General features: G+C 38.9%; 1 protein-coding gene across 1 annotated transcript in view; it reads right to left on the reverse strand.

Annotated features, from left to right (window-relative positions):
* pcdh15a (protocadherin-related 15a) overlaps positions 1-25,400 on the reverse strand; it is a 130,814-nt gene that overhangs the window by 92,376 nt on the left and 13,038 nt on the right. The window contains exons 4-7 of the mRNA XM_041049812.1: positions 5,015-5,175; positions 2,841-2,996; positions 1,521-1,640; positions 1,301-1,411 (exon numbers count right to left, since the gene is read on the reverse strand). Coding sequence (XP_040905746.1) covers positions 1,301-1,411; positions 1,521-1,640; positions 2,841-2,996; positions 5,015-5,175 — 548 coding nt within the window. The remainder of the gene's footprint in view (positions 1-1,300; positions 1,412-1,520; positions 1,641-2,840; positions 2,997-5,014; positions 5,176-25,400) is intronic.

Genomic DNA, 25,400 nt, shown 5'->3' on the forward strand with positions numbered 1-25,400 from the left:
ACACACATCTTTACGGCAGTTATCCTAAAAAATTCCCCTTTGTGGAACTGTTGCTTTCCGAGTGGTGTCCAGAGAAGTGAGAAGCACAGCACTTCAAAGCTTTGTATTGTAGAGTTCTGGTAAATATCATGTCCTCTTTCTTTCTTTGCTCTGATGTCCTCTTCCAAGAGAAAAGGAAATCTCCCTGGAAGACCTCTTGCCAGGCTAAAGGGCCGAGCCTTTTGCTCCCGCATACAGAAAATGGAAAGAATAGGAGAAGAGTTACCTGAAGAGGCCGGGGTCCAATATTAAACTCCATAATATAAAATGGGAGAGTTAAATTCCTGAAGGACAGATAATTATTTAGCAGGCAACTCTGTGGCATCAGCACTCTCCATATACTGTGGGAATGGAGAACTCTTAGATCCCAGGCTGGGTCAACAGACATTTGCTGCCTAATGGCTATGGGTATGGACCAGAGACAGAGCATATAAATGCCTTCATTATAATTCATACTGCTTTAATGGTATCATTAAGATGACTTGTTTTATAATATTTTCTCGGTCATATTGCCCCATGAGAGCGTGAAGGAAAATGCCCGCCCTCAAGTAAAATCCATAATTAAATAAACTCAGATACAAAGCTGCTTTGGTATATACAGACGACAAACAGATATTTTAGGACATCTCAGAGACAGCTTCAGTCAGTTTTTAATGGGAAAAAAAAGCTGCAATGAAACCTTGGAGAATTCAATCCTCTCAAGCCTAATGTTGCTGACCATGGCCATTTCTGAATTAATATTAGTTAAATGCAAGTTTAACAACTTGTTAGTGTGATGTCCTTATCCTGACCGCCAATTGAGAGATCTTAAATTACTTTCTAGTAATGTGTCAAAAGGAACAAGAATCCCTCTCATGAAACTGTAAATGAAAAGGATGATTTGCTAAGTGATGACCACACTTTTGAATAAAAAAAAAATAAAAAATGACACCAGACCTGCTTAAAACTACTCTCAGGAATTGACACTATGAAGTTTAAGGACTTGAACTCATTAAAGCAGAAAGCTATTCATGATTAAAATATTCATGACCTAAAATAACTGATATATAAGATATAAAATATGGAATGTGGTTGAAATGCTGTTAGACTAGGAATAAAACAAGTGAATCAGTGTTCCAACACAGCCGCTGGTACTCAGTAGAAAGCACATTTTGTGATCTCGTTTTAGTGGCATTAAGAGTTCTTTATCTTCAAGATCAGTGTTGAAGTAGAGAACCTCAAAAATAAAAAAAGATAGCATAATTGTACAAAGCTCCCTTACATTGGCTTGGACCAAAACCAGGTAGCGTGTTCTCTCCTCATAGTTTAGCCTCTCTGCCAAAATAATGTGTCCAGAAAGGGTGTTAGCGACACTCACTGTTCTGTTAGAAGCCTGAAAGAGAGAAAAGGTCAATATGATAAGACAGAAAGAAAGGTGTATGTGAGTAATAAGTCATGATTTTTGAAGAAATTTACAATCATGGCGCGACTTGTCCATATACCGGGTCATTGGGGTTGTAGAGGATGCTGTATTCTATATGTCCATTAGGCCCATCGTCAATGTCCGTAGCGCCATTATTTCCTGAGAAGCCGGTGAAAATGGTCGTTCCGACTGGTGTGAGCTAGAGGAAGATATGAGAGTTGGGAAAAGTTAACAGCTCAAACTGTCAGCCCCCGCCCCCCCCCCCCACCCCCCAAAAACCATGCATATAGCTCTTACTTTTGCCACACGACCCCATTAGTATATAAAAAAAAAAAAAAAATCAAAAAGGGAAAATGTTGCAGTCAGCAGCAGTCTGAAGGCTAACGCACACTGCTGACAGAATAACAAAAAGTAAGTAGAACCACTGCTGTTCCCCAGAGCCCTCAGCAATGTCCACAGGACCCGGCAGTGGGCAGGAGCTCTTGTTCAGGGGAGAAGTTGACAGCAATGTAGAATGACTCACTATACTGTTGGGGCAGCTGAATATGGCTATGATAACACACTGTGAGAGGAATTTTGAACACGCAATGTACACAAAGGGATGAACAACGGAGACAAAAGTGGTAGTTGCCTGGAACTCAGCAGGGAGTTATCTTCTCATCTTAAAACACATGAATGTAAGGTCAGCGGATTTGATGAATTGTTTTGAATCATCGCAGGTGATGCAGGTTTGCTTTGGAAGAAAAAAAGTCTTGTCTAGCTCTCATAAGACAAATATAACTGAATGCAGAGCAGGCTCTCCTGACCAGCCAGCTTGCATGAATACGTGTATCATATGTACAAAAAGAACAAACATTTTGACTGTTACATCTCACAGGGAAGAAGCCATTGGTGCCCTAAAAATGCACTTCTAATCAAAACTGAACAGCTGAACTTTGAACAGAATTGCTGTAAAAGATGACTATACTCAAGCTGCCAGTATTTCAAATATCAAAACTTAAACAATCATTTTTAGTCAAGTTAAAACAGAGTCTACAACTTAATTTGGCCCTTCAGAACCATTTTGACACCAGTGGGCTTAGATGTACTGCAGCTATGAGTGGGATTTGAAAATTTCAGACTTCGGTGAGCCCACTGGCAGTATCATAAAAGATTCTGTGGCAGACAGCAGCATGTGCCACAAAGCCCTCCCTTGTGGATCCGACCCGGGGACACTGGGATGAATGGTCTGAAACCAACACATAGGCTGCACCAATTTTGACTGGGACTGGCTCATTTTTCAACAACAAAAGAAAGAAATCAGAACCCTGGGAAAGATGCTACAACAACATTAAAATTCTGCACATACCGTTTTAAGCTACAAATCCTGCAGAACCAACAACAGTAGTCGCTCACTTACCTCGTTTACAGAAACATAGTAGCGTGGCTGCTGAAAGCGAGGAGTGTTGTCATTCCTGTCCCTCACAACTATCCGCACCTCGTGAAAAATGACAGTACCAACCAGCTCGTTGGTGCACTGGACCTGAACCACAATGGTGGTGATGTAGTTTGGAGGCTGAGTGAGAGAAAAGAAAGACATGTCATTTAAGTATTGCAATAGAAGTTGATGCTCGCAATACATACAAATGATGCTCAAAGCAAAACTAAATAGGAGAGAGAGATTTTGGTAAACATGCCTGTTTACAAGCATCCACCAGGTTTGTCATCAGAACCCATTTTCTTAAATTAACTTGTTTCTTTGTGAGCAGTATCCTAACACTGACTTCACCCAGGCTGAATCTAAAAATAAAAAAGCCAGAATTTGCTATTCAGTTTAGTTAATTATGATGCCTGCATAAAACTGGTGTAAACAAATCATTGCTATTGTTATTGTATTTTAAGCTGTCCTGTGTAGCCTGATTTTGCTTTTTGAATTTTAAATGTAAGAAATTATTGAAATGTCTGATCAAAGAGCCTTGAGTCTTGTGCCATGTTCTGTCCAAATGTTTATTGGACAGCAGTGGTTTGTTCTGTTGCCATCACTAGTTGTCAAACATCATCTGAATTTAGAAACAAGGCTGATCTTGCCCTATAGTGTAATGAAACCAGGCTGCTCCCCCAGCTTATTTGCAAAGGTTTGTCTCTCATATGCTGCTCCACTGTTGTCATCCCTCCTGTTAATTAGCCATATTTCTCAGATATTCACGTTAGTAGCTTCAAGTTCAGCTCCCTCCCTTTAGCCCATATGATCTAACCACACATTTTAAAAACAGCTTCTTTCCCACAGCAGTCAGACACACAGTACTAATCCCCCTGAACCCGACATCTTATATCCTATACTGTACCATTTACGCTGATCTTTATGCACTGCAGGTTTACTGGGTACCTAGGGGGACTGAACTGAACACATTACATTACAGATGCAGACACCACTGTCTGTGCTTATTTATTCACTTACTATATTTAGCATTACGGGTGAATTATCATGTTATGCTGACACAAATTACCACAAACTCTGCCGCTACATCACATCTAGTATGTTTTCTATACAGTGAAAAACATCACAAATTCAAATTTATTATTAAAAGGAAGGAGAAATGGGGTGATGGCAGAGATGAACCTGTTACCATAACATTAAACTCTAGTAAGAATGAAGGTTAACTGCCTTATTGTATTGATAGTTTGGACATGATTGCCATTATCTGTCAAATTTGCAAAATGTCATTTTAGGCTTTCTCACATGTCAAGTTTGATTCATCACCTCTCTTATTTGTCCACTGTTTACCAGCCACGGCTGTGTGGCTGGTATTGTTTCCACCTTGTGAATCTGTGTGTCTGTCACTACTGAGCAGTCATGTAATAAGATAGTAAAAATAAGATAGTAAAGACTACTGAGTACTCATGGGTAGGAATGTCAACAAGTTGACTGGTTGCAAGACGGTCACTGGTTGCGCTTACATCCACACAGTGTGAGCCTCTCACACTGCTATTTACTACACACTGGTTTACTAATACGATTTAAACTCTGCAACTCAGCATAATACATTTCTGATGCACCTTTTGCTATTAATTTGGCTGAATTTTCAAAATGATTTGAAACTCCCAAAAATGAAAACACAATATTCTGTTACCAACAACATTTCATAATGTCATTATTTAAAATAACATCAAGGCACACACATGTTCTGAAGCTATAATAAAACTGGTGACTTATTGATATGCTATCTCATGCGATACTGCAACATTTTTTCTTGCCCAATTTAAACATTTAAATATCCTCATTACTTAAATGGCTTCCCAATGGGTGCAGAAATTACATTAATGATGACTAATCACTAAATCTAAATGGCCCTGATTAAAATTAATGTGATAGAACTAACCTAGCTATGATAACCACATAAACAGATACTGTGTGTGTATACAAGACTTAGACAATTGTCCACATCACAGTATGAGCTTCAGTGAAATTCATAAACAAGAAGCTGCATGTTCATAAATGATGGAAAATACATTTACTTTAAAACACCAGGACATAGACACAGAAATAAGGAAGCGTGACTTCCTGATTTCTCACCATCAGAGTCCTGTACTCACATCTCTGTCCAGAACGCGCCCAGTGCTGTTCAGGTAGAGCCTCTGCCGTGCTGGTTCCAGTATCACCCAGTAGTCATAGTTGTCCAGCAACGTGAGCGAGATGGTTCTGCCTGGGTCTTGGGCTCGACCATTTATCTGCATGTTTTCCACCAGAACAGTACCTGTGAGGGCAGAGTATTATTCAAAAAGAGCTCAGCTGAAATGAAAGGAAACTAAAAACAAAGGAGCATGATTCTGTTGAATACTGCCTACATAAAGCACTAAAGGGTTTATGATATTTTGTGAGACGATAGCAGTTCAAAGATTTTTTTTTTTGGATCTGTTATCCTTTTGTTACTCACTTGGTAAAACTTTTAAGAGAAAAACTAACATGAATATTTAAAATTTACACCTACACTGACCACTCAACAACAGCCTGCAAAGACTTTGGGAATACTGCCTTAGATCTCTGTAGTCTGCTCCACATCTTATGTAAGCAAACCTCTAAATTTTATAATTATCATCCTTCAGGGCACCAACACTTGGTTTATATTCCACAGCTTTTAATCAGTGAGTGATTAAACTTTGTCACAGGAGCCCTCTGGGACAACCATCCCAAAGCCTGTTAAATAAGGATTGCTTGACTCCTAAGTGGCCAAATTAGTGGGTTTATGAAATATCTGGAGGTTCACTAAAAATGAAAAATAAATAAATAAATAAATGAATAAATCCACGGGGAACAGTGGTGAGGTATTTTAATTGGGATCAGTGGTGCAAAAAGGAATTCAAACTCATATTTAAGTAAAAGTACACCTTGCTGAAAAAGTCTCAGTAAAAGTGAAAGTCCATCGCTACAAAATTACTGTTTCAAAAGTTTCAGTCAAAGTAATTATAAGGCTGCATGCATACCACACATATTACATGATTAAAACATTACACCAAAGTGGAAATAGTTACAAGAGAGTCCAGAGTCCAAAGCCACACTCTTTTACTTGTTGCGCTACGGTCGTGCTACGGTCGCCCCAAAAATATTCGACTACAGCTATAAACAACCACAAATTATGCATAAAATTGGGAAATGTTGATACAACTGCTGATGCTTAAAATAACTCTGTATACCTGCCTGTATACTGTATGCTGCCTGAAATTTTTACATTACATTCACAAGCTTGTTTCTCATTTAAGAAGAAGACGTGTGCTGACAGTAAAGTTATTGAGATGAGCAGTAAACACAAGGCAAATAAGTTAACAGCTTTAGCAGCTACTGCTACTTCTAACTGGTCCAACTCCACAACTCCACCTGGTTACTCAAGCCATGTGCTGTTTAATTTAGAGCCACATGGACCATACAGCATTGTAGATTATACCAAATTCAGTGGGATGGCACTGAATGACCCAGAAGCCTCAGTAAACAATACTCTCACAGCATCATTTGTGTGAAAAATTTATTTCCCTTATGGACTGGCCACAAAGTTATTCACTGCCTGCCTGGGGTATTTCTGATGCAGTATTTGAAATAAAACTTGACAAAATAATTTATTCATTTTAGTTACATTTTTATTATTAAAATAGTAAAAAAATAAATAAAATAAAAAAATCTGTATCATTGTCACACAGGTAGAGATGCACCCTCCTAGTGGTAAAATAATAACTGTCTCATGGCAACTAACACCTCCTAACACTCCTAACACCTTCTGAACAACACGTCTTGTGACATTCTTCCGATTGCTGCCAGTCTACAGCAATCCAAAAGACTATCAAGAGGGCAAATGTTATTCACCTGATAGCTTTTAAAAACACATACAGACCACTATAATTTATCAGATCCAGTTTAACATCTTGTACAAAACGCAAAGCCTATGTGAACTATGTTTGGATAAAACATAATCTTGATTTCCTCATGCTGCAGAAAGGCTATTCATGCCTTGCAGACATACTGGGAAAAGAATGCGTTCACACTCAGCGCTAATTTGAATTTCACTGTTTGTGCTTGTTTGTACTTTACATGACGTGCCTCTGTAGAAAGGGGTAAAAGGCATCACTTCAATTTGTGATTGGATATGTAATTGGCTGATCACATTTGTAATCAAATGCTGATCAATGCATATTTACAAATCTCGTAAAAGTAATTAATTTACAGACAGAAGTAGTTCATTTAAAGGCAACCTTGTTCTTTCAGTTGAAAGGAACAAGACAATGCCACAGTCATCGAGAGCTCAGACAATATTTTCCATCTCATCACAATGCATTTATCAAAGAAACAGCATAACGCTTACAGCCATGAGAAGTTACAGCACCATCAGAGGTGGTTATACAGAGTTCTCAAGCGTTCAGTGGTTTTTGTTTACTGACTTTCTTTTCTCCCTTTGCATTTAACAAGTTTCACATGTAATCAACAATGTGCCTAAAATGAGCTGGTGATTCTTCGAAGTACACTGTGTTTTCTTGAAAAAGTGAGTTCAGTTTCAAGCTAGTAAACGTAACCATACCTAGATAATGAACTACTGTAGAGAGACTTAAAAGCATTTGACATGCCTCTCCAATCTACCAGCTGTAAAACCTAAGAGGGCGGTGGTACTTTAATGTGCTTTTTAATTACTGCCCTTAACATCTTGTACTTTATCCTTTCATAAAGCAGTTTTATCCATTTTGCAGAATCACTCAGACTCTTAGATACTCAAGAAGGAGCCCAGATGGAGGTGTGATGAAAGCTTTTGCATTATAATTATAACAACCACTCCTGCATTTTTATGCTACTATTAATGACTGTGCTCCCTGTTTGCATGAGTCAGGGTTTGATGCATGTGTGTGTTGTGATCACAGGAACCTATAATTATCTGTCTCACTTGGGCTGAACTCCATCTGAAAAATGGATCTTCTAAGAATTTAATTTAAAAGTCAAAAGACCCCCCTTGTTGCTGGTTCATTAATCTAAAACACAGCTTTTCATAAATATATCTGCCTCTGTAACTTGAGTGGTGAGCTACATCTTTTTGAAACTCTGGGGTCATAAATTACACCGCTGATAATATTATATGGGAGGGCTCAGAGCGCCTCCTTTCTTTCTCAAGTTAATTGAACTTCAGCATTTTTTGCTGTGACAGCCAATACTCTATTCTGGGCACTTTCTCCCTCAGTCTCAGTCACACAGCAAAGTTGTGGTGGTCATCATTCACGAGGATGCCAGAATCTGTCAGACCTATATAAACAAGTGCTACCCCAAGTTCCGCCATACTGTATATGTACTCTTTTTCTAAATAAATAAAATCACTCTCTCCCTCACTCTGTCTCACTTTAGTAGCCAGTGACTCAGTCAGGGTCATCTCCGGTCATGGGCAGCTCTGATCTGGGCTTCACAGTAGTCTAACCCCACAGAGACAACACAGAGGGCTCCCTTTTATCTCAGATATCAATAATGTTGCCATCTCTAGATTATGGCAACAGCTAAATGTGGAGGCCTGTTTCTGATAGGGCTCCAGGTTGTGTATGAAAAATGTTAGGTTTATTGATATAAGCACAGAGTCCTGTTTGAATACAGAGAGCCTAATCCACAATCTTAAATCATAATTGGCTCAGGGTGCCATGGGGTAGTGAAGACTAGAAACAAGCATGAATTCAAACTGCAACAAGAGAGCTGTTGTTGCCAAAGGACAGAATCAGTCAATGAAACACAATTCTTCAATCTGACATCATTTGATCTCTCAGAAACCCAATAGGATTATAAGCTGTTTTTTTTTTGTAATGACAGTAGATGTAGAAATGGTGGTCTTGTGTGCAAATAAAGCTGCAGGATATACATCAACAACAATTTCAGTTATAACCCATTAAGTATGAGCTCTCTCCTTAGGTCTTTAATGTTCTGGCTTTTTTCTCTCTGCTTATAAAATGCACCAGTTGAACCTCTGCTGAAAAAGTTTTGCAGTTTCCCTGTGACTAACAATTTTGGACCAATCTCAAATATCTTTTTTGAGGGCAAACATTCTGGAGGAAATTGTAGCAGATCAGCTGCTGGCTTTTATGAATGAGAACTCTGTGTGTGAAATGTTTCGGTCTGGTTTTTAAAGCTTATCACAATACTGAAAGTGCCGTCCTGAAGGCAATAAATGAGTGACATTCTTTTATCAGCCAATGTGAGAAATCCTCTTCCAGTTTTTCCACATCTTTGTGCAGCGTTCAATACAGCTGCAGTGTTGTTTCACAGACTTAGTGAGCACTGGATGGGTATTACCAACACAGAGCTTTACTGTTAAAGTCTTAACTCTGGCAAAGTTTTAGTGTGGGCCTGAGAGACTTTATTATTACTATACATTTCAGAATGTCTCTGCAAGGATCACCCTATTTTTATTCCATATTTTCAAACTGCCTCTTTAGCATCTAATTCTAATTCATAATATCTATTTCCACCTTTATTTGGATGGCACAGATTTTCTTGGTCTATGACCAAGCTGCACAAATGTGCTGTGGCCACAGCTGTCTCTAGGACATCCATTACTGCTGCTGTTCAGTGCCAAGAAATCTTGAGATCCTCACAGCTGGCCAAGAAAAACAAACCTTCTCATTTCTAACCTGCAACCCTCTCAGTCTGATCAAACTCAGTATGAATAAACTGACAAACAGTTTTGCTTCCTTTAAGCCAGTAAAATCCAAAGGATGAAGCATTTCTCTTCAAAACAAACCTGGAGACTGGAGAGTTATTTGTCATCTGTATAATGTCCTGTCTAGATTATTGTAATTTCACTTCCTCTGGAAGAGGTAAAAAGTTTCCTCCTGGCACTAAAAGGAGAGCATTTTACCCCTAGCCTGGCATCACTTCACTGGTTACCTATTAATTTTAGATGTCCGGATAATGACTAATCTATGGGTCTGAGACTGTTTCCATTAACAACCTTGAATTTTTCATTTGCTTAAACAACTCAGCGACTGAATGTGCAGGACTGTTAGGAGCTTCTTAAAGTTAGCTGTCCATGGTGCTGAAGTGGATGATGAACATAAGCAACTCATCTTATTCAACTGTCTGACTGATCAAATAATACTATATAGTACAAATACAGGGACAACATGTGTTAGATAAAGCAGACAATCAAATTGTTATTTTATACATGTAGAACTGTCATACCGAGTGCATTATGAAAATGTAACATAACATTTTGTATGTACAGCTCACAGCTTGTTGCATTTCACATAATACATACTAATACATCATGTCTGGGTTCATTACCATTCACATACTAGAATAAATAAATGAGAAGATATGTATGTGGGAAACTTAGGTTATCATGGAAGAGTGTGTACGATGTGTACCAGTGTATAAATTCTATTTTTGCCTTTCATATCTTCTGCTTTGACAAGCATCTTTTAATGTGTGTAAAGTGTTTTTTGGATGCAAGAATGCTTCTCTCTCTACAGGCAAAAAAGTATAACATATATGGCACAGTCCGCAATAAAAATAAAATGAAAGTATACAATGATGCAGCTAAAAAAAAAAAAAAAAAAAAATCAGAAGCCTACACCTTTCTCCATCAAAGCAGTAATGACTGTGGAGCCTCTGCAGTGCATCACTGCTGTCTGCGCAACGGTGCTTGACATGACAAAGAGGAGAAGGAAGAGGATGATCTAAACCTGAGATATTTCAAAACTGAAAATGTCTCTGTGCTCACAGTGTGCGGTGTGGTCAAGCAGCAATTATGGAAAGTATAATGGTGAGAGCACACTTGAAATGCAGGCAAATTATAAGACTAGATGGAGGGTATTTGTCTCAGAAAGCTTTTCCAGAAGTGTCTATCTTTCTTGTGAGCTTTATGTTATGCTTAAACACAACATATTCTCCCAGATATGTCATGGGATTGCCGTGCCCACATAGTGACTCCTCATTTTACTCAGCCACAAACTCTCATAAACACATACGGTACCAAACATGTGCACCAGCTGTCAAGGGACCCACTGTGCCGCATACCTTGCCAGAATTAAAATATGTGTATTACAGCGACTACCAAATGAGGAAGGATGTAATATCACCGCCATCTTAGGGCTCCAAATGCTTAATAACCTCTAATTACTTTTGATATAATATGACATGAAGAAACATCTGTCTGTTTATGCATTTCTGCCAAAGTAGACTAGAGTCAAAGAGACAAAAGAAAAAAAGCTGCAGCTGTTTCATTGAGTTAACAAAGGTTCCAAAGCTCTTCTGAGAAACTCGGCAGCAATTTCTTCCTCTGGAGAAGTATTTTTACTGCTTTTTCATACTGCACGAGGTGTTCCTATGTAACTATGCATATGCTGAGCTTATATGGGGCCTTGAGCATAATTTTGTCAATGCAGGGTGTAAAATTAACACCCTGCCATCCTCCAGAATTGGGTTAATTTCAGACTGAGTGAAACTATCAGCTTTTCCCCATCGCTTTGGCAGGCAGCTAATTTGCCTCTGTGGACTGCCTAAAATAGCCCAAATACAAACATCATTTCCTGACTGCAAATTGATATTTTAAAATCACTGTGGTACAATAGCACAGTGATGTCAAACCCACTCACAAGCTGCTGCAGCTCCCTCCTCCTTCTCTGTATTAAACCACATATTCTCTTCAATACCACATCTCTGAGCATCATAGAAATTTTAGTACGTTTTGGGGAGAGTTATCATTAAGAAAAGCACTTCAGCTAACTTTACAAGACTAAGGCTGTGTTCACACTGACTTCAGCCCAGCTTCATGTCCAACTGCCAAAACACCAAAGTGATTACAAACAGTCCTGAGGGGGATATCAATTTGATGGCAATCCATCCAATACTCAAAACCACAAATGGCAACCTCATGGTGGTGCTATAGCCAAAATCACGAGGCCTCCCCAAAGTCATTAGGGTACATCACCTTGGCATTATAAATATCTATACAAAATTTCATGGCAATTAGTTGTTGAGATGTTTCAGTCTGCATCAAAATAGTGAACTGAACTGCCACATCACAAGCATAGGTATGGCAATTCAAAAATTATATATAGTACAAAAAATAAGGTACAGTGTTATAGTATTCTGTGTGCAAGCAGGCACACACAGAATATGCACTTCAGTTTTTCGAGGAAAGAAGTTTGTTATATCCCACCACATAAGTTTAATCTTGATTTTAACATACTGATAGCGCCAAGCATACTCTGTGTTCCAAATGTAGGAAGCACAGTTGGCAGATGCTGTACTGCCAACAAATCCTCAATTTATTCTGAGGATAACCAAATGACCTGCAGCGAGTGGGTGCAGAGCACAGCTCAGTGTATTCACCTGAATAATACAAGATGGATATGATGCAGCCACACCATCAGGGCATTTTAACTTTGGAGAAGAACTTGACATTCAGCAAGAGCTTGTATTGACAGCAAGTGCAAGAAAGCCACAACTGGCACAATATTGAAAAAACAAAAATCAAACTTTCCAGTCTTTGCAAGTTTTACAGCTGTAATGTTTTTACCCAAACTGGAAGCTTTTGATGTAGTAATCAAGCCTGGATGGCACATACTTGTCCAGTCCTAAATAACTAATAAATCTACACACATAAACATACACACAGCACACAAAAAACAAAAGTTGTTTTAATACATCCAGCACCAGGAACCTATTATTATTGACTACATAAAGTAGCACAAATTATTAAGTATGATTTTGCAGTTTGCAAGGAAGCTTCTCATGCCTTTGCAGGATCCAGGGTGGTTTACAAAAGGTTGGAAAAGGGAAACTCTTGGGCTGGTTGCCAATTTTGGCAACTGCTACCTGTTCCCACACAGATTTGTGTCTACACTTCTCTATGATGATGTGTTGTACTTGCTGTTAAGGCTGGTTGGTTTTAGTGAAACAAGTATTTCAGCCTCTAATAGTTTGTAGGCGCGACCTGACAAAAATGAAGATGACAGAAAGACAGGTGCCAGTACTCCCCATACTTATTTAAAAAAGTCTCTAACAGCAATCATTAAACCAAATTATTATCAATTGCTCAATCTGAAGAAACATAATTGACTAAAATATTTCATACATTTGCAAATTAATCATATAATAATTTTGATTTCAAAACCTAATTTGAATCTCATGACAGAAATACTGCTGTCGGAATCACCCCATCACCCCATCATAAAATTCCTAACAGAACTTTTACTGGGAGGTAACAGATGTCACACTGTAATCAAATTAAACTAATGCGCTAACAAATGTGACACTTCATTATTACATTTGTCTCACCCACATGTGCCACATAGTTAGGATAATTTCATTTATCTTGGTTTAATACTATTCCTCTTGATTACATGTCAAAGAAGCAAATATGGTCCAGCAAATGGGTTTTAACTGCTTTTGTTTCGTAGGCCAGACTACAGTGTGGTGAGGACGGTTTAGGCAACCCCTATGTGTGGCCCTTTAAGACTACATGTTAACCAGCAGTCACTTCCAAGTCATTTCCAAGCTGCTGTTCTGCACTGCCAAAATCCTGATTTTAAAACCACAATGTCATATAACAATTTCACCATACACAAACGTTCAAGACAACGGTTTCTCTCATATTTACGTATAAAATGATCACAGAGGGAGAAAGTTAATTCATGTCTGTGTCAGCTGAGGTGCAGTCAACTGAAGCTCGACCTCGCGCTCGTGGGGCGACTCTTGTCTACAGAAAGTAGCTAAGGTTTGTCCAAAAAGTTGCTAGATTTGTTGGTAGGCGCTTCTGTGAAAAAAAGTTGCTAGAGGGGTCTGGAAAGTCAATAAATCTAGTGAAAAGGCACTAAGCTGGCAACACTGCCTGTAAACACTCCCCTGATGACGTTCTATAAACTGTTTGCCTCAAATCCTTTTGAAAGAGCAAGGCCAATGGGGAAACTCCAATACTCGGCCAGCCGACCAATAATGTAACTTCATCACTCACTCAACTCTGTTGTCTGCTAATAAGCAATAAAAGTAAAGCCTATTTTCACAGGTTATTTCTCTTCCTAGTCGTCTACTGGATTCGGGGAAGCTGTTCAGTATATAAAAATTTCCTAATGCAAATCCTCATTCCAAGACATATTACTGTCACAAAACATTTAGTCAAACCAAGGTAAATATTATAATCTGTATATCAGTGCAATAAAGTCTATTATTTACCATTTATTAGGTAACCTGAACCATGTCCTTGTCACCATAACTGCTGCACAGTCAGAACAAATATTGGAACAATCCGTGCAGGTAAAGTCTGATGCTACAATACAAAATTATTCTCTGGAATATTTTACATAGTGGTATGACAGACTTAGCTGTGCTGAAAACACAATGGAAATCCTGGATCTATGACTCAAGTACCATCAATGTTAGCTTTGCATCTGTCTGCACTGCTATGGTGATCCATCTTCAATTACATAAACATGTTTTGAGCACATAAATATCTTGGCATGTCTTTAATGTCTTAATTAAAGAAACATTCTTGTTCAGAATTAGCTCACTAATTCACAGCGCTGTTCATAACCATTCAGATGTATATTAAAAGTAAAGGTAAGCAGGGAATATACAGAACGGGTTTGGATTTAACGTTAAAATCAAAGCATGTGTCATTAATCCTAATGGGAAACTGGACAAGCTTTGAGTCATAGATTCTACACCAGTATGCATCCTGTGAAAGGCCACATATCACTGCGAGAACATCAGAAAGTGGAAGCATCATCGTAAAAACTGAATAAACCACTGCTGCATGACGCAGAAGAGTCTGTAATGGGCTCACTTAGAATCTGAATCTCGTGTAAATGTAGTCCCTCCGAAGCTCAAATTTCGAGAACCAAGCTTTTCATCTGTGAAGTCATTCTGATTTACAGCCTGGAGCTGCTCCACTGGTAATGAATGGAAGACTGACTTTGTGCATTCCTAGAATGTTAGCTTGAAAGATGTCCTGGGAATTAGAACTGACTCCTTTGCCATAATTTTAAGCAGTTCTCTATGCAACTTAGATTGGCTTGACACGAGAGATAGGGGAAACTCATCTCTCTTGTCTCTCGCTTCGCAGGTGAGTGATGAATATGGACCAATACAGCCAAAATTGTTAAGGTCATAGGAATGACATTTGTTTTTTAAATTCTGACAGCTAGACTTAGCCTAAGCACTGTTTCTAGATCACATTAAATGATGTATATCCATATCTCTGGAATAACTTTGCTTTTTGAAATTCAATCAATTTATAATCTAAAATTGGATAAACCCCTTCCGAAAAATATATCACTACTAAGACAAATACACTCCCTAAAGGTTCTATTGGAATCATACTCCCATGTGGATAAAAATAACTATGGTGGCACATTTTAGAAAAGTGTGAGGTACAGTATGCAATAACCCCACAAAAGTAAGAATGAGGTTTTCGTCTTCAAATGAAAACTGGAGTGACTGAATACTTTGCAGTTGCTTAGTTCCTTTTCACTGTCTCCAGTGTAAAACCTGAAGTGAATGGCAGCATTGTAATCAGCTGAAAGTTTCATTACAGCCTCTTCTACTCACTCTCAAACATGCTCTTAACAGAGTAACCGAGTAACAAATGTATCGTCTGAAGTAAAATAAGTTCATAAACAACATGTGACTGAGAAACAAGGTGTCCTTAATAGAGGTAAGACATTAGGAAAAACCTTATAGGCACAGCTTCTGATTTTTTTTGGTCTGTGTTTTGTGTGAAGACAGAAAAAAAAACCTCTCTCATATTACAGAGCCTATTCTCCCACGGTGTGTCCAAAATCTCTTTGAGATGAGGTGTCATTTACAGTATCACTATAATACACTTAGCCAGTCTTCATTCAAAAATATGGCAGAGAGAACCATGGTGGAGAAATCTCATTATTGACCAAACATGGGTTTTATACTAACCAGGTTACTGCAAAGCATGTCAAGTCCAATTTACTGCTGTAACCTGATTTTTTCCAACAAACTGGTTTATTGTGTGCATGTAAACATAGTCAGTTATAAAGAAAATGCCCACCTACAAACAGAAGGCATCACTGTATCCGCCCGCCTAAATGTCACTCTCACTGCTGTCTTTGATGGATATTTCATTCCATCCTGCCTCATTTGTAACTAACTAGGGGATTGTGTGATTGCTGTCTATGCATGACTAACAGCAGAGACATCAAAAAAGAGTGGAAGGGGGAAAAAAAGAGTGGCTCTGCCTCAGCAAATAGCTGTGTTGTAGACAGAAATAAGCACCTCATGCAGTAAATGTCCCAGAAGTCTATGTTGTCACTGATTTGTACCTAGAACCATCGGCAATTATGCCATTTTCTTTTATACAGCTTCTTAAAGAACCCCTTTTATCAGGTTTTTAACCTTGTTAACATGTTCACACGGTGTCATATGATACAAGATATCATGAGTTAAGTAAGACATCAACATCATGGCGAAGTGTTTCCATCTTTGAACTGCAGTGTATCAATGACAGACAGATTCAGACAGCCTGGATTTCATACGTCACACGTAAGGAACTAATGGTAGACTTGCAGACTTGGACTTGTAGTGTTTGAAAATGACCAATCATTTTAATGTCTGTTCAGCCCAAAGTGAGGAGGAAGCATCTTATCAACAGAGGACAGAGCAACAATAAATAAATCCAGCAATACACAAAGCTTTCTCATGTTTTTCTTAGAAATATGATGGAAGTATTTCCCAGTTTGTTGTATTTGACAGAGGAACTTAGGAGCAAGTTTCACTAGGGTTAATAAAGAAAATATTTGCAAGCACACAACAGAAAATTCAATTACCACCTCCCTTCAATATACTGGAGAAGGTAAAATTCACCAATAAGTGGTACACGTTGTTGCATAATGTACAATTTACATTAAAATATTTCACAACGAGGGGCCGTCACTGAGCAAAAACCTTGGCCCTATCTGTTGACAGTCAGCTGTGTGTGACTGAAGGAGTCCTCGAGTCTTTGGCGTTAACCTTAGTTTAATTGCAGAGACAATAAGTCATAAGTCGGAAAATGCCAGGATCATTAAAATTCTCCCAAGCATTATAATGGTGTCAAACTCGACATCTCTGTTTCAGTGGAGCAGCTCTGGGGTCTCTCTCTACTGATGATCCTATCAATACAGTGTTGGTCTGCAGCTCTGAAGGAGAAAAGCTCTTTGCATGTCAAGTGAGTTACAGTTTACAAGGTAGATTTATTTGTAGATTTTCTGCATTAAAAATCGACTTTCATTGTTTTGTGTATTTGTGGAACAGATTTTGTTGTGATGTTGCATATAAAGAAATTAGCAAGCTACAGTTAATGTTTTGCAGTAATCTCTCCACTCCTCTGTGCCACAGTACAGTGTGGAAAACTAGCAACTATCATTCAGCTGTATAGTCTCTTCACATACAAAGGGGAAGATGCTTGAGTGAAAGAGCACTGGGATTCCCTTAGAGAGATGAGAATTAAAGAAACACATATTCTGTAATGAGACTATTAATCTAAGTTGACAATCCCACCATATTCTGGAGGAATACCATCTTGAATTATGCAGTGAGCTTTGTGTGCTTGCACCAGGGACAGCACTCATAAAAAAGCCATTTCTTTCTATTAGCTTTAAAGGAAATCTGGTGAGAGAAAACAAAAATTGTCTGGGTGAATTTCAGTGCAGACCGTCAACTTAACATGTAAGTAAGTAAATACTTTAAATTAGATTTAGCAATTTGACTCAGAGATTATTTGCATCTCAGAGACATTTTACATTGATATTTTAAACCCCAGAGACTCCAAGTATGGTCATGCAAAAAATTACACGGTCCAGCATAAGACACAAAAGCCTGTTTCTATAGCGTAGCATGGATAAGAACAAAGTGATTTACAACAGGAACAGAAGTAATTATGCGGACCGTTTATCTCCACAATATACTGTAATTGCTATCTTTATTTGCACATCAAACGCTAAAATATGTTCTCCACTTATATAGAAAAACAAAAGCAGAAACACGACAAGTTGTCTAATTAGGGGTAAATAGATGAGGGGTACAGGCTGTTGCAGGCCAATTTCAGTCTGATAAACACAGACCTTTAGTGTCTGGAAACCAGACGAGAGTTTACCAGAAATCAGGCTATATAAAAGTGATGATTTGTATTTACCGATTGTGCACTGAAGTAGTCACAGAGCATAGCACAGTGTATAACTGAGCCTCACTGAATGTCCTGTTTTGCTCTCTAATCCAAAAGGAGCAGGTGTTGTGCACTAATCCCGGCCTTTCAGCTAGGCTCTAATTATATATTGATGACCTAGCAATCATCACAACTGGACACGATCATAGAACTGAACAGAGACCGATGTATGTGTGTGTGTGTGTGTGTGTGAAACAGAGTGTAGGAAACAGAGAGAGCAGGTTTAAACGTTAATCGGACATCTGCATAAAAATGGTTAGAAAAAAAGTGGGATTCACAAACAAGTGCAACACGTCCCCCACTCATATATCACTCTCTAACACACACAGACACGCAGAGTAAGTGAACTCAGTCGTGCACAAGCAAAAACAAGCACAAATGCACACACACACTTTGCAAATGCTCCAACGTGTGTGCCCGAAACAGCAGCGCTCGTTTTGTTTGAGCAACAAATTCACAGCTGGGTAACTGCAGCCCAATTTGCCCAGATGTTTCCTCTCTTGCTGAGTTGCAGTTATTAAGCAGAACAGAAATGTCCAATTTCCTGATCAGCAAAATTAAAGCCAGCCTTGTGAGAATACCAACTATATTTTCAATTCGTTCTTTTAAATTGCAGCTGTTTAAGAATCAACCCGCTCACCAAAGCAAATGAACTGATTCAGATGTTGGACATACTGGCAAACATCATGACTGTTTTTATGTTCAATGATTTTAAGGTTGTTTAAGGTTCTAATGTTTTTTGCACAGCTGTGTGTTTTACTGCATGATCTCGATCGCAAATCACACCCCTCTTCAATCTCACTTTTACATGACAACAATTCTGCCATGTTTACTTCAACAGGGAGATTCGCCACGTCAAATCATGCACTCCCTTTTCTCCATCAGCCGTTACAGCAAATGACAAAACTGTGTTACGCCATGTGATGATCTGTACACTGGAAGATGGGGAAGATTGGAAAACAAATCTATGTGTCATGGTGAAATTAAATCCAATCAAAATTGGACAGATTATGATATGCTGCTTCTGTGTGCAACTTACAGTATAAACACTTTGTCAGTCACGTTTTACCGTCACTGACATTGATAGCTGCACCAAAGTATATGTGGTCTGGGTTTTACAACGTCCTCAGTCTACACAGTCATGGAAAGTTTTGTTTATATTTGCCATTTACATGGTGAGAAGAGGGTGTCCTGGCTGTGCAAAGTTAGTGAGTCTCATGTGTCCGTAATGATCATATTGTTTTTCCATCTTCCTAAAGAAAATATGTTATGTTATAATAGTAAAGAGGAAATATGTTGCTGAAGAATTGTGATCTCAATTCTTTTGTAAAAAAATAAAAAGGAAAAAACATTATTCATATTTCACCTGTAATTGTGCAGCCCAACTGTGTGCTTTGTTAAGCAGGAGAGAAAAACCTGTTATTGTGCTTCGTTAATCAGTCTGTATTTGTTGTTGAAAGCAGCTGAAGGAGGATTCTCAGAGATAGGCCTATTTTTATTCAATATAGGCTGTTCATTTTATCTAATTTTTCATTAACATGCTTTGCAACTGTATATTTGCGGTTAGGGAAGGAAACTGTCTTTATATTTTATTTTGATCAGAGTAGTTATTTTAATAGTGCCTGTGACATCTCACAGGAGGTTTTGACTCACAACATTTAGCCCACTTCCCAGAAAATACCGATATATATCGATATATATATTGTGTATCGCCATTCGGCCTGAAATTTCATAGACATGATTTTTGGCTCATATTGCCATACTACACACTGACACTGGGCAAAATATCAAATAAACCCGATTAATCACAATTTTAGTTTTTTGTGTGCAAAATTTCTGTGTTGCAAAAAAACCAAGCAATTACAGTCAAAAAGTCACATAGCTTATACTTGTTATAGCTCACTACATAAGCTTTCTGTTGCATTAGTTCTTGCATATATCCGGGTAGCAAACCCCAGCTAACCTGCCTGTGGTAATGAGGCTAATGTCAACAAACAAAAACAGCAGGAGCATATTAATTAGTGAGCAGACTTTAAGTTTCTATCTTGTCTGTGCTGAAGCTCAAACTAGGTGCTTGTGCTCTTATTGAAGCACGTGGTACTGACAGTCCATAACTATATGGTTTTCGGTCATATTGGACAGAACTACACAGAACATACGTCCTGTACTTCAGAATATGAACATAGTTTCTCATCACTGTGCACCAGTGTTTCTGAAGTTTCCCATACAGCATATAGCTATAGAAGAGTAAAGTGCATATATCCATTTGTAATGAACAGGCAGGAGTAATGATAAGCATTTCACTCATTGAAATGAGTCTCCTTGTGCTTTCTGCCCAATTAAGCGTGGATGCAGTAAAAAGGGAAAATGTAGTATTTGTACAAGTCTGCAGAAAATGGACTCGACATGTGATGCGCCACAAATGCAGTCATCTCATTGGTATAAAAACCACAGTGAATGTCCTGGGGCTGCTATAACGTCTGCAACTATGTTTGTGTTTTTGCTGTTTTTGCTGTTTTTGAGTTGAGTGCATTCATCAGTTAATAGTAAGATATAAATAAATGCAATAAAATTAATTTGGTGTGAAAGGTTAGTCTGTATTTAAATCACAGAGGTTTGATTTGTCATTATCATATTTAAATGTCATTGGATGTGAGTGAGTTTTCTTAAATCAGATTCTTGCCTGAGATACACAACTTTACACCAGGAAAATATATATATTTTTTGGCAGTAAAAGTCGAAGGCAGTCAGGAGGCCAAACATCTGACTCTGTTTACTTGTAGCAAACGATGGAGCACTATGCTTCATTCTACACTTCAGCCAGGGATCAACACTTTTTCACCCCACTTGGTAAAAGAGTTACAAATTATGCCCTTGCTGTTTGTACAGGGCTACAATGAAAGCCCCATATATCAATTTGCTCCCCTGCTGACAACTACTATTGTTTGAAACCAGTGGAGGACCATTGGTGTTTGTAGATTCATCACAGTAAGGCATGGTGTTACATGCTTGGGAGGTGTCTAAATGGAGTCTTAGCCCACTGTTTTGGGAAAAAAAAGTAAAAAAGTGCAACTAATGCAACAAAATGGATATACTTCTCTTTTAGGTCTGACAAAGTTCAGTTTTAATTAAGAAAACTGGCCCTTTGAAGCCCGCAGTTCATTTTCAGCAAGTGCAATTTCCATTCTCAAGATGTGCTTTGCAACTTCAATTTCTGATTTAAAAATCCACTGTCCAAGACAAATATGACGATTTCATGGAGACAATCTCTTAAGTATTAAATGCTATACATATTTTAAGAGTTAGGAGTTTCTACAGGTGCTCAAAAATTAAGCTGTTGTGTCAGAAAATGCAGGAAAAAAAATTAAAGAGAGGCAGGTGTGTACAATGGGGAAGACTTGAAACAGACTAACTACATGTTAATGTAAAGGAACGAACCACCAGAGAGTATGGTCAAACTAATGACAAGCTTGGTGGAGAGAAACAGTATGAGGGATTGAATTAACTTTAAGAAGAGAAGTTAATGAGTCCATGGTGGCTGAGAAAAACACTCACATAGGCTGGCTCATCTCATTAATTGTTTAAATCTGCTAACACATTTAAACACTGTCTAGAGCAGCCTCCGAGGCCTTCGAATGCTAAAAGCAAACCAGTAGACACAGGACTGGGTATTTGTCTCAAGAGAAAAGCCTGCACCACTCTGAGAGTTAGTCCTGGATGAGATGAGAGACCTTTAAACAGACTTGCATGGTATTTAGCATTGGCATTCTACATTTTCTGTTTGCCATCATTTCAGCTCTGTCAAATCTTTTAATGACATGTGTGGGCTGCTCTGTAGCCACTTGTCTTGGGTCTAAAAATAAGAAGATATAACAGAAGTATAGGGATTTGAACTGATACGGTTTTATTGATATTGCTGCTTATCAGTTCGATTTGCTATCAATTCCTTTAAATATTCCTTATCTATTCTGTGACCTACACAGGTCAACACAACTGTTTTATTATCTTTGAGTCTGAACACTCTGTAGAAACAGAGCAGAAAAAGGCATGCATGTGACTCAGGTGTGCTAAAGCTCCATTATTTAACAGCTGTTTCCATTTACAGTGTTTCCCACAGGCTGAGAATTTACTTGTGGTGGTGAATGGCGCGGTGTGTGACTGATGTGCATGTAGAGACTCATACAGGCTATCTGTAGACATTAGCTAGGTGGCTGTGCACAGGGCTCTCATCCACACTGCAGCGCATTGAACTCAGACAGGCATGTGGCCAATAAATTAGTTTGAGGAGAGTCAAATAAGGCGGTTTGATGTAAGATTTGCCAAAGTCAAAGCCGAATGATTTTATCTACCTGGACGGGCTGCCCACGTAGGTAATATACCTATACCAAGACGGCAAATGCAAGGAGTTGACAACGGACCAGCCAAAACCGCCGAAACACTGCAGAAGTTTTAAATGGCTCACTTTGTTCGTCTTCATACAGACTGTGGAGCAGTTGTCACTTCATTTCCCATCTGTCGAGCTTTGTGTGGTTGACTTTGATGCAGTTAAGAGATGAGCGTGTAGAGGCAGAGGCGAGACAAGGACATAGTTTCCTCCCAAAAGAGTCTACTTCCCATCACATGAATGACTGGTCTGAGTACTTGTAACAACAAAGTGGCATGAAGTGATGGAAGGGTAAGGAGCACTTTGCGTTGGAGTGCCTATTGATAGTGCGGCTCTATGATGAAGTCTCAATTTTCATCACTATCTTATTCAAATAAAGAATTTTATTTCTTTATTTATTTTATTTTATCAAACCTCTGTGCAAATTGCAATGTAACTGGACTTAAATTACCATCAAATAATGAATGCTTCAATGTGGAGAGAGGCAGGCGAGCTGATACTGTGCCTCATTCTGCACAGTGTTATTTAATAGGTCATAATATTAACAGCTTGCAAAGTTTTTATCATCAACTTTTTTGCTTGGGTTTAAAACGGGTGGGGATTGTAGCCTTAATGAGAGGCTTATAATGAATCAATCAAAAAGCTTGTCATAGCAATTACTGTAAGTCGAGGTATATCACAGCAGCTTTAGGTTGAAACTGGAACAATGCCCAGACAAGTACCTGCAATGGACTCACACTTTGCTGGCAAGACATTCAACATTAAACAGTTTTATAAATCAATTTAATTCCCAAATGGATGGGAAAATATATCCTGGCTCATCTGAAGAGAAACACTGGCCCATGGCTACACCTATCTCCCGTTCCGAGAGTTACTGAAGCAATAACTTGAGGAAACTCTCCAAACCTTTCAGTATTGCATTCTTCTGCCACAGGTGAATAGGTTCAATTATCCATTAAACCACTTGTTTTGAACATTAGGTGCATCCAGGGGGTAATGTTTAAAGTCAAGCATGCCTTTAAGTGACTGATGCAGTTACTTCTGTCATCATCCTATGGAAGATTTTCACTATGATTGCCTCATTCAAGTGGATTTCTGCCTTCCACAAGATGCAATAATGAATCTACCTTGGCAGATACACCACATAAAAGAATGCTAAATTGACTTCTCTTTAATTTAGCCCTTCAGCAACACTTGTTTCTGATTTCCTATAAGCTGTTACTCAGTATGCAGTGGGTTGAGAGGATCCTCACACGCTTCGGGCAACAGTTGATACAAATCATGAATTTGCAGAGACAAGATAAAAGCTAGGAGATGGCATCCTCATTTATGGACACACTGATTTCCCACTGTCAATGGGAAAATACACCCTCTCTTCTCTCTGCCTCTTTCCACTCTCCACATATCCAGCTGCGCCAATCCAGTGAGATAGAAATCTCTTCAATCTGATTAACTGCTTTTGGATTAAGCTCATAGGCTGAATAAGCAAAGGAGCCTATGGAAAACATGCTTTGTCTTCCCAACAGTGATCTGCCCCGCAAGTGAGTGTGTTGTGTCTGGCACCTGTCAGTGGGTCTGCAGAAGCAGCAGCTTGGATAAATTAAACACATGTTACGCTTCATTTGAGAAACTGGGATGCTATCCCCCCAGTGAGTATCCGTTTTTCTTAAGTGAAAACCTCCAAGAATAAAACACAGCAAGCTGAAATGAAAGAAAAGAAAAAAAGCTAGAACTAAGAAAATGGGCTTATTTCACATTGTCTGTGCCATGGTTTATTGTCTTAACTCTGTCAAATATAATTCCACCCCAGAAAATCCCTGAATGAACAGCTGTTGAAAAAATACAGTGCCCTGACAGTTGTAAATGTTGTCATGTCTTTGAGCAATATACCTCTTCCACAGGGAACCGTATACTATCTTGGCTCTTCTGACTTATGTGAAATTTGCTCTTCTGAGAAGCAAAGGGAAACAGGATTATATATTTATTTGTTTGTCTATCTTTTCTGACCTCGACCAAACAAAGGCAGACAGACGGGTGATTATGTTGTTTGCTTTCCCATTCACTGTCATGAATGAATATAAAGGCAAATGCTCGGAAAAGATGGAATCTTATTATGTGCCATTTGTATGGTTTCTGTGTGACAGAAGAGAAGAGATGAAACACATTTAGAGGGATAATTGCTTTGGTCAATAACGGCGGGTTGCCTGTTTTACATTCCATTATGGGGAGGACGGGCTCTAGGCTGTTTCATCAAGGAGAGATAAATAAAAGGATGGCGGAGCCAGAAGAGGCCCATATCCCAGGTAAATGAGTGCTTTATGAGGAAGATTAGTGCAAATCCCTCACACACAGAGCATCGGCACATGTGGGGCGAGCGAGGCTTTGGGATGCAGGCTTGGCTACCTCCATCTCACACATTCCCCCGGCAATCGATCAAAGCTCCAAATCACAGCTGCACACACACACACACACAGAGGAAGGAGTATGTGAGACAGTATGACAGCCTGAATTGGAAGCTATTGCACTGACGAATGGCGGCCTCATCTGACACAGAGCCACCCAATCATACTCTTGGGGTTCAAATATGCACATTAGGTGTATGCATATGTGCACACAGACAATTTCCCTCTCAAAGACATACAACCACCCACAAAGCAATGCCCAGAGCACATATAGCAGGCAAGTGGAGCATCTGTGATATAGTATTCAGACTGTATAAACAAGCTTGGAATCCTATCTTCAGAGAGAGCTACTCATTAAACTCTGTTAACCTGCAATACTAATAACTGCAGGAAGAACTGAGACAAACACACACCTGCTCCATTTAGGGAAATGTATTTCCCATTCCCTCAATGAACATATAGCTCCTCCCCAAGCAGCACTCCGCACTCCCTATCACATACACACAGACGGA

Source organism: Toxotes jaculatrix, chromosome 11 (genome assembly GCF_017976425.1).
Source record: "Toxotes jaculatrix isolate fToxJac2 chromosome 11, fToxJac2.pri, whole genome shotgun sequence".
Lineage (NCBI taxonomy): Eukaryota > Metazoa > Chordata > Actinopteri > Toxotidae > Toxotes > Toxotes jaculatrix.